Source organism: Hemitrygon akajei, chromosome 5 (assembly GCF_048418815.1).
Source record: "Hemitrygon akajei chromosome 5, sHemAka1.3, whole genome shotgun sequence".
Taxonomy (NCBI): Eukaryota; Metazoa; Chordata; class Chondrichthyes; order Myliobatiformes; family Dasyatidae; genus Hemitrygon; species Hemitrygon akajei.
Genome location: NC_133128.1, coordinates 40,728,049 through 40,744,291, shown reverse-complemented (window position 1 = coordinate 40,744,291; position 16,243 = coordinate 40,728,049). Strand labels below are relative to the sequence as shown.

The window sequence follows — 16,243 nt, the reverse complement described above, 5'->3', positions numbered from 1 at the left end:
CTGACCAGCTGCATCACTGATACAGGAACTGCAAGGCATCTGACCACAAGTCCCTACAAAGGATTGCGAGGACTGCCGAGAGGAACATCAGGATGTCTCTGCCTCCCATTGGGTGTGTTTATAAGGAGTGCTGTGCATGCGGGGCCCTTAACATTGTCAATGATCCCTCCCATCCGTCCAACAATCTCTTTGACCCCCTACCATCGGGCAGGAGGTACTGCCGCAGTAGGACAGGCACTGTTAGGATGGGAAACAGCTTCTTTCCCCAAGCTGTAAGATGACTGAACACTCTGCTTCAGCCCAGGTCTCATCACGTATGAGATATACTCTTAACTTGTTATGCACCTTATTATTTATTAATATATCTGTGATAATATTACTTTGTGTTATATGTGTGAGTTGTATGTACTGTGTTGTTTTGTTTGGCTGTATATATGGATACAGTTGCATGACAATGAACTGAACTTGAACTTCAACTTGAAAAGACAGTTGTGGAGGACATTTTACACAGTAAGAGAAGCCACCTGTTAGTTTATTGAAGTTGCATCTCAATCAAGAATTCAGCAATAGAGAAAGACTTTGAAATCAATTGAAATGAGAGATGAACACTTGGAATAAAACATTTCATGTTGGTTTGGCAAATGATGAAATAGGTGCCAGCTCTAGAAACCTGTAAGTGGCATTACTTCATTATGTGTTTCATTTTATATATTGAAATGCTTTAAAGGCAGTATTTCTTGGTTGCATAAAGGGTATGTAAAATAAGATGGGGAAATATGATTAAAAGACATATAGTCACAGATATTAACATCTCTAATCATTTGTTACCTTTTCCCAGATTCAAAATATGTCATTGATAAGTACGCAGAACGGACTGGCACTTCTGTCCCTCTGAACTTCTCTGCTGCCTCGGGACGGGTGAATTGCTACTTCAGGCTCACCTCTCTGTTAGGATATGTCATTCGCCTCTCTGTCGTCAGCCTTCAGATTGAACCCGACAATTGCATCACAGATTCATTCTATATTTATGATTCGCTTATGCCTATCAGAAGTAGAAAACTATACCGGTATGTATCCAGGCCCAATGATTCAAGTTTTTAACAGCCTGTATCTAATTTATTTCATATTCCTGTTGATCTTTCATACAATAAAAGTGATTTGAATAATCTTAAATTATATCATTAATATCTGTCACTTAAAGAAAGCACCTTAAACATTGCATTGAAAAATACAAATGTGCTAAATATTACTGTTGTGATTAATGATTAAATGTTTAATGTATTTGGAATGACTTTTCTTAGTTTTCTATTACCTAGCTATTTTAAATAGATTAATACATTTGCTAAATTAGCAAAGAAATGTTTTATAAAGTTATCAATATATCAATCATTACAATCAGCAGCAGATGTATGTAAATTGTTAAAGCCATAGAAAGTTTGTGTATATTTATCTGTTAACAAACATCCATTACTAAGTTCAGAGGAAAAGAGTGAAATGAATTAAATATAACAAAATGATTGTAGACAGTTTGTAAATAAAGTGATGGCAAAATCAAAAATGAAATTGTAAGCAAAGGAGCAAAGTTTTTGTGATGATAGAAATCCACTTAAAAATCCTCCTCTGGACCGAGAGAGGGTAGACTTGATTTTGCTGGGAGAATACGTACACAACGCTGGAAGAACTCAGCAGGTCAGGCAGCATCCGTGAGAAAAGAGTAGGCAACGTTTCGGGCCGACACCCTTCATCAGGAATGGGGGGGATGAGAGGGCCGCAGCCCAGTAATAGAGATGGGGAGGGGGTAGGGCCTAGAGGCGCCAGGTGGAAAACCAATTAGAGGAAAGATAAAGGGGGAGGGGGAGGGGATAAGCATGAGAGAACTGTAGAGATAAAGAAGCAGAAAGTTGAAAGGGGAGAGAGGCAGAGAGGGACCTGGGAAAGGGGAAGGGGGAGGGGGAGGGAATTACTGGAAATTGGAGAATTCAATGTTCATACCACCAGGCTGGAGGCTACCCAGACAGTAGATGAAGTGTTGCTCCTCCAACCTGAGTTTGGCCTCATCATGGCAGTAGAGGAGGCCATGTATGGACATATCTAGATGGGAATGAGAGGCAGAGTTGAAGTGGGTGGCAACCAGGAGGTCCTGTCTATTGTGACGGACGGAGTGGAGGTGCTCGACGAAGCAGTCCCCCAATCTGCGTCGGGTCTCGCCGATGTAGAGGAGGCCGCACTGGGAGCACCGGGTGCAATAGACGACTCCAGCAGACTCGCAGGTGAAGTGTTGCCTCACCTGGAAGGACTGTCTGGGGCCCGGAATGGTGGGAAGGGGGGAGGTGTGGGGACAGGTGTAGCATTTGCGCTTGCAGGGATAAGTGCCAGGTGGGAGTTCTGTGGGGAGGGACGTGTGGACCAGGTAGTCGCAGAGGGAACGATCCCTGCGAAAAGCTGAGAGGGGTAGGGATTTGTTGTTATTTTTGCACAGAATTGCAGACATCTGCTCATGGAAATATCTGCAGATTTTGGCGACTCACATGAGAATGCAAAATCTCATGTTCAATGAACGTGCATACACATGATACATAGAAGCAAGCTCATGCCAGATGGGCACTCAGTCCTGCTTTGTTATTCAAAAAGATTGTGGCTGATCCTAGATAGCAAGTCTTTTTTAAAGAAAAAGGAAGGGCATTACCTCTAGTGCTCTCGCAAGCACTTCTCTCTCTATTAATATCTCTAAGATTATTTTTCTAACCCTGTTGCTGTTTTCGGTGTACAAATATTTCCTAAATTTCAGCAACATCATCACTTAAAAGCATTTTCATTGGTTGTAAGGCACTTTGGAGAATTTTGAAAGGGATATGCAAGGTGCATTATAAATGCAAATTTGTTTTGCACACCTGATTAAGGTCACGCTTTTGATATGAATACATGAAATTAATTAATTTAATTTTGCACTTCTTAAATACAGCTATAGGTAATATTCGTTCAATCTTGTGGTGTTTTATTAATGTGTTCCTGTCCAACTTTGCTTCTGTCAGTGTTTTTCTTTCATTTCCAGAGCCTGTGAACCCTTTGGTTCTTCCCCCGTTTCTTTCGTATCTACTGGCAATGGCATGTTTCTGTCATTCAACTCCCTCAGGTTGTACGGAAAGAAAGAACTAATGGGCTACTTTGAAGCAATTCCCAAGGAAAGTAAGTTCTTCAATAGCTTTGCATTGTAATTCTCAAGTTTCTTAAAGATCTGAAACCTGGTAAAACCTTAAAACTGGTGAGCTCATTTCCTTGTTCAATTTCAGTGTATCTCCAGCATAATACTAACTTTCAAAGTGCTTTTCTGATGAAACGTGTAATAACAAGATATTCAAAACTGGGACTGGTCACAGTTGCAAACAGAGTATCTCTTCTCTTGTGCTGTTAACCATACATGCAATACACTTAGTGGTAAAACTTTGAGCTCTATAAGCTCTATTTATGTACCTGTTCCATTTACTCACACAAGCAAAATACTGTGGATTCTGGAAATCTCATATAAAATACAAGAACTGGAAGTACTCAGCAACTTGGGGAATAATATTGAAGCTTGAAAAGTGCTGTGGACTGTAAATATGCTAACAATTACTTATGAGAGTTTCCCCCTCTTTTAAGCTGTTGGCTTGCTGTCCATTTATCATGAGGTTAATATTCACCGCATTGCCAAAGTTGCACTGAACAGGAAATTCTAAAGATTTTCTTCAGAAGTACATTTACTCTGAATGTATGACCCTGAGATTCGTTCCCCACAGACAGCCACGAGAATTATTTTAGTCGGAGGGTGATAAATCTGTGGACTTTATTGCCATGAGCGGCTGTGGAGGCCAAGTCATTGGGTGCATTTTAAGGCAGAGATAGGTAGGTTCTTGATTAGCCAGGGCATCAAAGGGTATGAGGAGAGGGCAGGGGAGTGGGGATGAACTGGATCATCCCATGATGGAATGGCAGAGCAGACTTGATGGGCCAAATGGCCTACTTCTGCTCCTATATCTTATGGTCTTATGGAAGCAAAGAAAACCATGGAACCCAGTCAAAGAAAAACATCAACATCTTCCCATGCACAAAAAAAAGTCAAATTGTGCAAACAGTAACAAAAAACATGAACGTAAAACCCGGAATATAAAACACAGGATTGAAAGAGTCCAGGCATATTCAGTTCAGCTCAGTGTTCATTACTGGCAGGCCACCCCGATTCAAAATCGTCCAAACAGCAACAAAGGAGCAACCAGAAAGTGGAAACACATCATAACGTGAACTACAGAGTCCGATCCACAAACCACATCGATTAAACCTTGTCCGAGACCCAGAACTCCGGCACCATCCTCTGACAGCGTCGAGGGAAGAGAGACCATCTGAATGCAGGGACTTCCCTCTGGGTGCAGCAAGTCAGAGGGAGGGAGGGAGAGACTGTCACACAGAGACACCTTCCTCCGGCGGAAACAAGCAAGAGGCTGGGAGACGGTACTCAACATTCCCTCACTTTCCACACTCGCCTCCAAGATTTCGATCTTCCTCAGTGCTTTAATCGGTGAGATTGATGAAAAATGGAGTCAATCATGGGCTCCAGGCTTCCTGGCCTCGAGGCCAGGGATAAAAATTAGTTCATACAAAATGGTTTCAGCAGACGTGGTTTGGAACCAAATTAGCTCACTACCAATTTGAAAAAGCTGGACGAAAAGAAGTGACCCGGAAGTCCCTACAAAGGACAGTGAGAACAGCTGAGAGGATCATCGGGGTCTCCCTACCATCCGTCAGGGACATTCATCAGGAGCGCTGTGTACGCAGAGGGGCCCTTAGTGTTACTAAGGATCCCACCCATCCATCCAGCATCCTCTTTGACTTTCTACCATCAGGCAGGGGACTACGATGCATAAAAGCATGAACAGTCAGGGTGGGAAACAGTTTCTTCCCCCGGGCCATTGGGCTTTTGAACTCCCTGCCTCATCATATTTGAAGTGTCACCGGTTAATCTGTTCCATAACCTACAATATTTAATATTAATGCACTTCAGTTTGTTGTTTATGTGTGATTCATCTGTACATTTTATCCTTAAGTTATTGTGGGTTATGTGTACTACTGTGCCTTACACCCTGGTTCAGAGAAACATCTTGTTTCTATATACATTATATGGTTATATATTTATATACATGTATATAGTTAAATGACAATCAACTTGCCATGACTTGACTTGAATGTGAGCAGTAGAAAAAGTGTTTTTAAAAGTTTAAGCAATGAAATTAATTATTTTATTTGCCTTTGCTTAGAATTAGAAAGCACTATACTGTCAAAAGATGGAACAAGATTGGAGGGAAACATAACCAGCCCATATTATCCAAGTTATTACCCTCGAAAGTGTAGCTCTACATGGATATTTAAGGTAACATTTGATTTTGTTTTGACAAAAATGCTGTTTTCATGAGCTAACTTCAAATGCTTCCAAGTATTGTTCTTAATTCAGTACATCATTAACTTATCCCTTCAAATTCATGCAGGTGAACGAATGTAGAATACCAGAAATACATCAAAATATATTTTTAACTATTTTGAAATATTTTGTATTGAAACTAAAGCAACTGTTTTAAGGCAAGTATATACATCAAATCGACCTTAGGACTCGTGTTTATACAGTAATTATACAAGAACATTATAATAGTCAGAGATCTACAAGTTGTAAGTAACTTGTGTCAAATGAGTCTCAGACACATCATAAAACTGAAACAATGCTGGTCAAAACAGTCACGAAGGTACTCGAAAGTCTGATTATCCTGTACCTAAAACAAACCAATTAATCTTTTGTATTTGGTCTTTTAAATGTTTTCTTTCATCAGTCTCATTTTTATTATTTTGATGTTATTTTAAGTCTTTATAAGTCTCATGTATTCCTGATAATATTTCTATGAATGCCTCTGAAATGCATATCTTCATTCACTTTCCCAGTTCTTTCTGACCCAGTAATAAGATATTCACAAATATTAGAAGGCTTTATTCATATGCAGAAATGAGAGAAACTGAGAGTTGTTCCCAAATAGAAACAGGCAAAAACAGTCAAAATCTTGAGAACATCTTAAGACTGCTGATACTGATAATTTAGACTGGCATTATAGAACAAATTTCATGAGCTCAGCTTCCCAAAGCTTGCTTTGATTAGGGAAATTTTGGAGGTGATGTAGATAAATAATGAAAGAGGGATGATGAAAGTTTTGAGGAGGTTTTTTACATGGAAAGTGGTGTGTGTCTGGAACAGACTACCCAGGGTGGAGGTAAAGGCTGATACAATGGGGATATTTAAAAAGCCCTTAGGTAGGCATATGGATGTAAGAAAAATGAAGGGTTATGGGCTGCATAGGAAGGAAGGGTTAGATTAACTGTGGAGTCATTTTATACAGGTCAGCACCCCATTATGAGTCAAAGGACCCGGACTGTGCTCTATCGTTCTATGCTCTAGTTCCATTGACTGTCGGATCGGTAGATTATCAGCATTAAGATGTATCATCAGAAGACTTGAGAAAGAGATTAGAAGATATATTTTTATACAGAATACTGTTTGGACTTACAGAGCACAATGTGAAAAGGTGCTGGAAAGACAATATTTCTTTACATAACTGTTGAAAGTTAAATGCACCTATAAGAGAACAAACATAAAAGGACATCAAGGAAATTAGATCTTATAAAACAGACATTTCAGAGAGTTAACCCTGTTCATTTGGAACAAATGGTGTCCTTCCAATAGGGACACAGATGAAAAGACAGGACGCTTATTAGCTTGGAGCCTGCTTCTGAGGAAAATGGATTTTAAAACCGAAAACTAACACAGTTGTAAGTTAATTGTGATCATGTTGTCTGACGGGGAAGGTGGAAGATGGTAGCTGCTTGAAGGTATTTGTTTGAACTGTAATTGCTGAAGATGTGGGTTGTGTAATGATACAGAGGTGATAAGAGAGCTTAAGGTTAAGGAACTCTTAGGGGTCAGTGTTCACAATATGATCGAGTTCACATTGAAATCTGAGAGAGAAAAAATAAAATTCAATGTGTCGGTATTTCAGTGGAATAAAGAAAATTACAAAGGGATGAGAGGGGAGCTGGATGAAGTTGACTGGAAAGGGACATTTGCAGCAAGGACAGCAGAGCAGCAATGGGTGGAGTTTCTGTGAAAAATGAGGGAAGTGCAAGACAGATATATTCCAAATAAGAGGAAATTTTCAAAGGGGAGAAGGACACTACCGAAGCTGACAAGTGAAGTCAGAGCCCAAGTAAAAGCAAAAGAGAGGGCATACAAGGAAGCCAGAGATAGTGGGAAGATAGAGGAATGGGAAGCTTTTAAAAACTTGCAGAAGGAAACTAAGAAGGTCATTAGGAAGGAAAAGATGAATTATGAAAGGAAGCTGGCGACTCATATCAAAGAAGATTTTAAAACGTTTTTAAGTATATAAAGGGTAAAAGAGAGTTGAGGGTAGATATAGGATCAATACAAAATGATGCTGGAGATATTATAATGAGAGATGCAGAGATGGCAGATGAAATGAATGGTATTTTGCATCAGTCTTCACAGTGGAAGACATCTGCAGTATACTGGGCATTCAAGAGGGTCAGGGAAGTGAAATTTGTGCAGTGAAACTTACAACTGAGAAGGTACTCAGGAAGCTTAATGGTCTGAGGGTAGATAAATCTCCTGATGGAATGCACCCTCGGGTTCTGAAGGAAGTAGCTGGAGAGATTGTGGAGGCATTAACGATGATCTTTCAAGAATCGATAGATTCTGGCATTGTACTGGATGACTGGAAAATTGCATACGTTACTCCACCATTTAAGAAGGGTGGAAGCAGCAGAAAGGAAACTATAGACCTGTTAGCCTGACATCAGTGGTTAGGAAGTTGTTGGAATCGATTGTTAGGGATGAGATTATGGAATACCTGGAGGAACATGACAAGATAGGCCAAAGCCAGATTAGTTTCCTGAAAGGAAAATCCTGCCTGACAAACCTGCTGCAATTCTTTGAGGAAATTACAAGCAGGGTAGACAAAGGAGATACAGTAGACGTGGTGTACTTTGGTTTTCAGAAGGCCTTTGACGAGGTGCCACACATGAGGCTGCTTAGCAAGATAAGAGCCCATAGAATTACAAGGAAGTTACTAGCATGGGTGGAGCATTGGCTGGTCGTCAGAAAACAGAGAGTGGGAATAAAGGGATCCTATTCCGGCTTGCTGCTGGTTACCAGTGGAGTTCTACAGGGTCAGTGTTCGGACTGCTGCTTTTTACGATGTATGTCAATGATTTCGACTAAGTATTAATGAATTTGTGGCTAAATTTGCCACTGATACAAAGATAGGTGGAGAAGCTGGTAGTGTTGAGGAAACAGAGAGCCTGCAGAGAGACTTAGATAGTTTAGGGGAATTGGCAAAGAAGTGGCAAATGAAATACAATGTTGGAAATTGTATGGTCTGCGCTTTGGTGGAAGAAGTAAATGGGCAGACTATTATTTAGATGGGGAGAGAATTCAAAATGCAGAGATGCAAAGGGACTTGGGAGTCCTTGTGCAGGATACCCTAAAGGTTGAGTCGGTGGTGAAGGCAATTGCAGTGTTGGCATTCATTTCTAGAGGTATAGAATATAAGAGCAGGATGTGATGTTGAGGCTTTATAAGGCACTCATGAGACTACACTTTGAGTACTGTCTTCAGTTTTGGGCTCCTTATTTTGGTAAGGATATACTGACATTGGAGAGGGTTCAGAGAAGATTCACAAGAATGAAAGGATTACCGTATGAGGAACGTCTGGCAGCTCTTGGGCTGTATTCCCTGGAGTTCAAGAGAATGAGGGGGATCTCATAGAAACATTCCGAATGTTAAAAGGCCTGAAGAGATTAGATATGGCAAAGTTATTTCCCATGGTAGGGGATTCTAGGACAAGAGGGCATGACTTCAGGGTTGAAGGAGTTTCATTGATCAGCTGCCATGTAATTGACCAAAAATTTACTATACGGGTTTATTGTTGTAAGAAAAAATAGCTAGGTATTGTTTGTTATCAAGTTCACGGTGGAAAATTTCCTATCTTTCATTCACTGAAATAGATGAATAGTCAATCCAGTCATGGTATTTTGTACCCTCATGCATTAAAGTGTCGTCACTGTAACATCTCAGTTTTGACCTGTTATCCACTACACTTCAAATAATTGACTGTACATTACTCCACATACCCTGAATTTATGCATGCAGAATTCAAAGAGAAAAGGCAGAATGAAGAAAATAATAAATGAAAAATAACTTGGCAATTCTTAAAAAAATGCTTTCATGAGAATTATCTTGTGTTTATCAGACTTCTGCACCATCTTTTGGGTTAGCATTGAAATTTCACAACTACACCTTGAAGGAAAAGGGAATTGAAGGATGTGATCATGGCTGGTGGAAAATTAATGAAAAAATGTAAGTATTTTTCATTATTATTTCTATTACATTTATGTAAAAGGGTAAGCACAGGAATTTTTATTTGCATTTTTCTGCGGTTACTCCAATGATAGCATAACATAAAGCACGAGAAGCTTTAAGAAATATGTTATCATGAAATCATGGCAATTTATGGCTTTGAAAAAAGTAAATTGTCCCTTCATGCCTATATTGGCCATAAAAGAGCTTTTCAGACTAATCACATATTGCCTCTCCCATCTGTAGCCTTGTAGTTTGCAGCTATTCAGGTCCTTTTGAAATGTGATGAGGAATTTTGCTTGCACTATCCTTTCAGATATTGAGTACAACACGCCTATTGTCCTTTAGGTGAAAACACTTCCCTTTTAATCCTTTAACGTTAATTCCATGCCCTCTGAGTTTCTGATTTCTCTGCCTAGGGAAATAGATCCATTCATTCCATCTCAGCTTTTTATATTTCCTATAGATCTGCAAGGAATCTGTCCTCAGACTCCTCTGCTAGAATAAAATAATGCCAGCCCAGCCAATTCAAATATCTAGCCATAAGGCCATTCCTCTGAACCCCATTCTTCACTTTTTAGAGCATTCTCACATGCTTCTTGCAATACTGGTGACAAGAACTGTTCATTACACAGTTTTAACAAGTTCTCTCTGTTCCTAAATAAACTGGCAGAACCAGTAAAGTATCCTACAAGCTACCTTGATTATCTTATCCATCTGTCCTACAGTCGACATGAATTGCAAGATGACCATGTTTCTCCACAATTCGGTGCTCTACCACATATTGTGTATTCCCTTGCCTAGTTTCCCCTCACCAATGAATTGCCTTGCATGTCTCCATACAGAACATCAAACACCGGACAGTACACCACAGGAACAAGACCTTTGATTCACAACGTTGTACCCAATCAATTAAGATTATGACACCAAGTGAAGTTGATCACTTCTGCCTGCACAGTGACAATATCCCTCCATTCTCTGCATGTTCATAAACTTGCCTGAGAGTCTCTTAAACGTCTCTATCATATTTGCCTCCACCACTAGCCCTCAGCAGCACATTCTAGGCAGCAACCAATCTCTGTGTTTTTTTAAAAAAAGCTTGTCCTGTATATCTCTGTTAAACTGTTCTCTCTCACCTTAAATACATGGCCTTTGGTATTAGACATTTCATTCCTGGGGGGTGGGGGGGGGGGGAAGATAGCACCTGTCTATCTATGCCTATCACAATTTTATAAACTTCTATCAGATCTCCTCTTAGCCTCCACCTGAGAAAACAAATCCAGCATTTTGTCACAACACATGAAATGCTGGAGCGACTCAGCAGGTCTGGCAGCATTCCTGGAGAGGAAAGAACAGTTTTTTGGGCCGAGACCCTCCGTCAGGAATGGAAAGGAAGGGGGAAGGAGCCAGAATAAGAATGTGGGGGGGTGGGGGAGAGTACCAGGTGACAGGTGAAGCCAGGTAAGGGGGATAGATGTGGATAGGGGAAGGGGAATGAAGTAAGAAGCTGGGAGGTGATTGGTGGAAAAGGCAGAGGGCTGAAAAAGAAGAAATGTGATAGGAGAGGAGAGTAGCCCGTAGGAGAAAGGGAAGGAGGAGGCACACCAAAGGGGAAGACAGGAGATGAAAAGCAGTAAGGGGGAGCCAAAATTGAATTTGGAAAAAGAGAAAAGGGAACGGGGAGAAATTACTGGAAATTATAAAATTTGATGTTTGTGCTTCTTTCTATCTACTTTATTTATACCCTTCATTATTTTAAATGCCTGAAACATCCTCATAAAACCTCCTATGTCAGAACAATCTCAACTTCAATCTATCCACTAGTATTAAAGTCCCTGTACCTGAAACTACTGCAGTAAATCTCTTCGGCATCCTCAATGTTATGCCCAAATTACCGGTAATTGTAATTGCCCTTCTTCATAAAACCCCAAAACAGTGCTGAGGAAAATGAAAGATATTCAGATCTTTGTTTTATTCGTTTGAGGGATGTGGGCCTTGTACGCTGAGCTGGTACTTAATTATTCATCTGGAAATGTCCTTGTGAGTGTGGTGGTGAGCTGTCTTCTTGAACTGCTTGAGGCGAGGATATACCCACAATGCTGTTATGGAGGAAGTTCCATGATTTGATGCACAACGGTAGAGGAACAGCAATATATTTCCAAGTCTTGCTGATGACTAGGCCACACTTGGAGTATTGTGTGCAGCTCTGGAGGGATGTGGAAACTTTGGAGGTGTATAAGGGTTCCCCAGGGCACTGCCTGGATTAGAGGGTATTAGCTTTAAGGTGATGTTGGGCAAATGTGAACTGTTTTCTGTGGAAAAATTATGAGAGTCAGAATCTTTTTTCTCAGGGCAAAAACGTCAAATATTAGCTTTAAGGTGAGAGGGGGAAGTTTAATGGAGAAATTCAAGGCGAGTATTTTACTTAGGGAGTGGTAGGTGTCTTGAATACGCTGCCAAGGTGGTGAAAGAAGAACAAGAGTGGTATTTAGGAGACTTTTAGAAAGGCACACGTATATTCAGAGAATGGAGGGGTATGAATCATGTGAGGACGATTGGTTAAATTTGGCTTCATATTCGCAACAGACATTCTGGGCCGGAAGTCCTGTTCTTGTGCTGTACTGTTCCCTGTCCTATGCGTGGTATGGAGAACGACTCCTAGGTTCCCATGCTGTTGTTCTTCTTACAATAGTGTATATTGTAGATGGTAAAAACTACAGGCACTCTGCGCTGGTGGAAAAGCAAATAAATAGTTGGGAGTGAAACGGGGCGTCTATTAAGTGGGCTCCAAAGTCCTGTGTGGTGTCGACATCTTTAGTGTTGTTGAAGCTCCACTCATCCAGGCAAATGGAAGGTATTCCTTCACACTCCAGACCTGGGTGTAATGAATGGTGGAGAGGCTTTGGGGAGTTGGGAGGTGAGTTACTCTGCCAATGAAAACATGTTTTACTCTGTCTAAGATCCAACACCTATGTTAAATAGAACATTGAAAATGTCAGTCTGTTCATTGTTGGGGTAACTACAAAATATGCTTTACATCTAGGTACTGCGGCTATCAAATAGACCATCAGACAGTATTCCACGTAACTAATTTCCTGGTTAGTATCACATTCCAGTGCAGTGGAAAACAATCAAGCAAGGCTTTCCTGGCAGAGTACAGCAGCTACAACATCAGCCAACGTAAGAATATTCTTATTCACTGACTTAACTATACTTGTACACTGTGGAATAGCTGCTTTCTTACTGTCTCAAAGAATTAAAAAATACTTTTTTAAAAAAGTGAGTGCCTACAAATATAACTGCATGGTTTTTTGCTTAGGAATGAGGTGATGGGCTTAGCTGATTCTGTTTTATTCAAAGAGAAATGTGCCGTTTGAACACATTTTTTAAAAATTTGGGATTTACCTTTATCAGTTTCATGTAATGCTCTATTTTTAAAAAAAACAAGAGAAAATCTGCAGATGCTGGAAATCCAAGCAACACACACAAAATGCTGAAGGATCTCTATAGGCCAGGCAGCATCTATGGAGAAGATTACAGTTCATGTTTCGGGCTGAGACCCTTCGTCAGGATTGGAGAAAGAAAGATGAGGAGGAGAGTAAGAAGGTGAGGGGAGAGTGTGGCAGACAATGGCCTGGGGCTCCTTAGTGGGGTCGTGTTCAAGGGGTAGGTAAGAGGATGTGCCTGACAGTTGTCACCGGGCCTCAGCAAGGTAGAAGTCAGTCCACTAGAGTATTACAGCATCCCCCCCTTATCTGTGGGTTTGATAGTGAGGTTAGGATTAGTGCAGAGGGAGAGGCGAGCAGTGGGTTTGGAAGGAATGAGGTTGGAATTGGAGAGAGGAGTGGTGAAGTTGAGACAGCTGATGTCCTGTTGGCAGTTAACAATGAAAGGATCCAGAGCAGGCAGAAGACCACAGCAGCAGGACATCGTCTCCCACCCCATCACTGACATTATTAACTCTGGGTTTCACCCATCCACTACCATCAGCCTCATAGTTCATTAACATTGATTTCTTCAATTTCTGGTAACGACCCCCATCCCCTCTCCTTCACCATTCCCATTTCCCTCTTTCACCTTATTTCCCTACCTATCCATCACCTCCTTCTGGTGCTCCTCCCCCTTTCTTTCTTCCACCAATCAACTTCCTAGCTCTTTATTTCACACCCCCACCCTCCAGTTTCACCTATCACCTTGTTTCTTCCTCCCCTCCCCTAACTTCTTCCTCTGACTCCTCATCTTTTCTTCTGACCTAGAGTCTCGGCCTGAAATGTCAACTGTACTCTTTTCCATAGTTGATGCCTGGCCTGTTGAGTTCCTCCAGCATTTTGTGTGTGTCGGTCGATTTTTTAACTTCACTGCAGAGAGTAATGTATTATTGGGTTTTTGTTTTCTGTTTGGAATTGCAATGCTTTGTATTGTTAACTCTTGAATTGGTATGAATGGAATGAAAAAGAAATGCCAGAGGATAAAGAAATAGAAATGATAATTGCAGATTGTCAGCATTGAAGATTTTGTTTTAAATACACACAAAATGCTGAAGGAACTCAGCAGGTCAGGCAGCATCTATGGAAATGAATAAACAGTTGATATTTTGGGCCAGGACCCTTCATCAGAACTGGAAATGAAGGGAGAAAGTGCCAGAATAAGTAAGTGGGGGTGGGAGGGGGGAGGGAAGGAGGACTAGCTAGAAGGTGATAGGTGAAGCCAGGTGGGCAGGGGAGGGGTATGAAATAAGAAGCTGAGATGTGATAGGTGGAAAAGGTAAAGGGCTGGAGAAGAAGGAATCTGATAGGAGAGGAGAGTGGGCTATAGGAACTAAGGGAAGGAGGAGAGGCACCAGGAGGATGCGATAGGCATGTAAGGAGAAGTGGTAAGAGCCCAGAGTAGGGAACTAAAGAAGGGGAAGGGAAAATGATTGAAAATTGAAGAGATTGATATTCATGCCATCATAGACAGAAATATGAAGTCTTGCTCGTCCAACCTTAGACTGGCCTCATCGTGGCATGGTCTGAACTGGCAGAATGGAAATGGCAATAGGAATTAAAATCGTTGGTGCCGGGAAATTCTGCTTTCTGTGAATGGAGCGGAGGTGCTTGACACAGTGGTCCCACAATCTATGTCGGATCTCACCAGTGTAGATGAGGCTGCATCAGGAGCACTGGAATAAATGATCCCGAGGGGTTCCAGTGACGTCATCGTCGAGAATGGCAGCTTAAGTCACAAGCTCCTCCGGAAAAACGCGTATTAAGCCCTGCTAACCTGTCAAATATAATATTTTTCGAAAAATATTTGAACTGAAAAGAGGGGCAAGAATGGGGAAAAAAAATGGAAATAAAAAAAGTGACACTGCGGAGCCTGCGTCCGAGAGGAGTGCAGCGAGTGGCTCTCCTACCCGACCGCGTGCGAGCGAGGCGGCCGCTGGGCCTTGTTCAGACGGTGGCGAATATCTTCGAAATCCTGACAGAAATAATGGAGGTCCAGAAAGATATAAAGCAGCAGCTCTGTGATATTAAGGCAGAGCTCGCCAGCGTTAATCAAAAAATAGCGGTGAAAGAGACTCGAATTGAGAAGGTGGAAGATCGCGTTCAAAACGTGGAACGGATACTGAGCAAGACAATAAAAATAATACATCACCAAGAAGGTAAACTGCTTGATTTGGAGGGAAGATCACAGCGGAAAAATATCAGAATCTACAGCGTTCCCGAAGGAGCGGAGGGCTCGTCTATGACGGAGTTTGTCGGAAAGTTACTGCGGGACGTGCTGGATCTTCCCTCAGTTATGAAGCTGGAAGTTGAAAGAGCCCACCGCGCGGTCGTTCTGAAACCTACCCAGGATAGAAAGCCACACTCAATAATAATTAAATTCCTTCAGTACAGCACCAAGGCGGGGATTCTACAAAGGGCCTGGGGTAAGAAGAGAGTGTTTTTAGACGATAAAGTAATATATTTCGACCAAGATTACCCCCCCCCCCCACGGTCCTGCTGAAACGCAAAGAATACTCTGAAGTAAAGCGAGTACTAAAGCAAAATAAGATTAGATTTCAAACTCCGTACCCTGCTAAACTTTGAGTGTTTTATGACAACGGGACGCGGTTGTACCAGACAGTGGAAGAGGCGACTACAGACATGAAGGCCAGAGGGTTGCCCGTTAGTGTCACCAAAACAAAAGAAAGCCTGGCTGAGGAATTGTCCCGCTTCGCTGGGGAAATAGTGCGAGAATTGAGAAGGCAGGAGATGGGAGGAGGCCGAAAGAAATATATCAGGAAGAGACCAGGAGTTTCCCAAAGATAGTCCTCACCCCCTTCAGAAGAGGTTTGGCTAACTTTAAAAATGTTGAGAAGCTAAACGGAAGCAAAAGTACACGGTGATATACCTATCTCGAGAAATACTTATTATAATGTGGATTTTATATTACTTAGTTGTTATTCTTTATTCTCTCACTTACTCCCTTTTCCCCACCAAAATGAGAAAATATATATATGTGTATGTAATGTGTGTGTGGTATGTGTATGTATGTGTGTATGTATGTATATATATATGTGTGTGAGTGTATGTATATATATAGGAGGAGTACACAGGGAAATCTTTTTTGTGTAATGGATTTGTTCACTGACTTTTATGAATACTACAATGGGGGCCCTCAACTCACAAGTAGGAGGGGTTATCCCCCACAGCTAGACATTTCCTCTAGCTCAACGCAGGGTCATCTACTAGAGACCTCAGCCTTGGAATCACACGTTTGTTGCCATTTTTGTTGTTATTTGCATTTCTTGGTTCTTATTTCTTCAGGGAGTAGATC

At 41.3% G+C, this 16,243-nt stretch overlaps 1 protein-coding gene across 1 annotated transcript in view; it reads left to right on the top strand.

The window, feature by feature from the left end:
- LOC140727203 (transmembrane protease serine 9-like) overlaps positions 1-16,243 on the top strand; it is a 125,466-nt gene that overhangs the window by 19,839 nt on the left and 89,384 nt on the right. Inside the window, exons 6-10 of the mRNA XM_073044470.1 lie at positions 839-1,067; positions 3,053-3,186; positions 5,289-5,401; positions 9,336-9,442; positions 12,486-12,622. Of these exons, the coding sequence (XP_072900571.1) occupies positions 839-1,067; positions 3,053-3,186; positions 5,289-5,401; positions 9,336-9,442; positions 12,486-12,622 (720 nt within the window). The remainder of the gene's footprint in view (positions 1-838; positions 1,068-3,052; positions 3,187-5,288; positions 5,402-9,335; positions 9,443-12,485; positions 12,623-16,243) is intronic.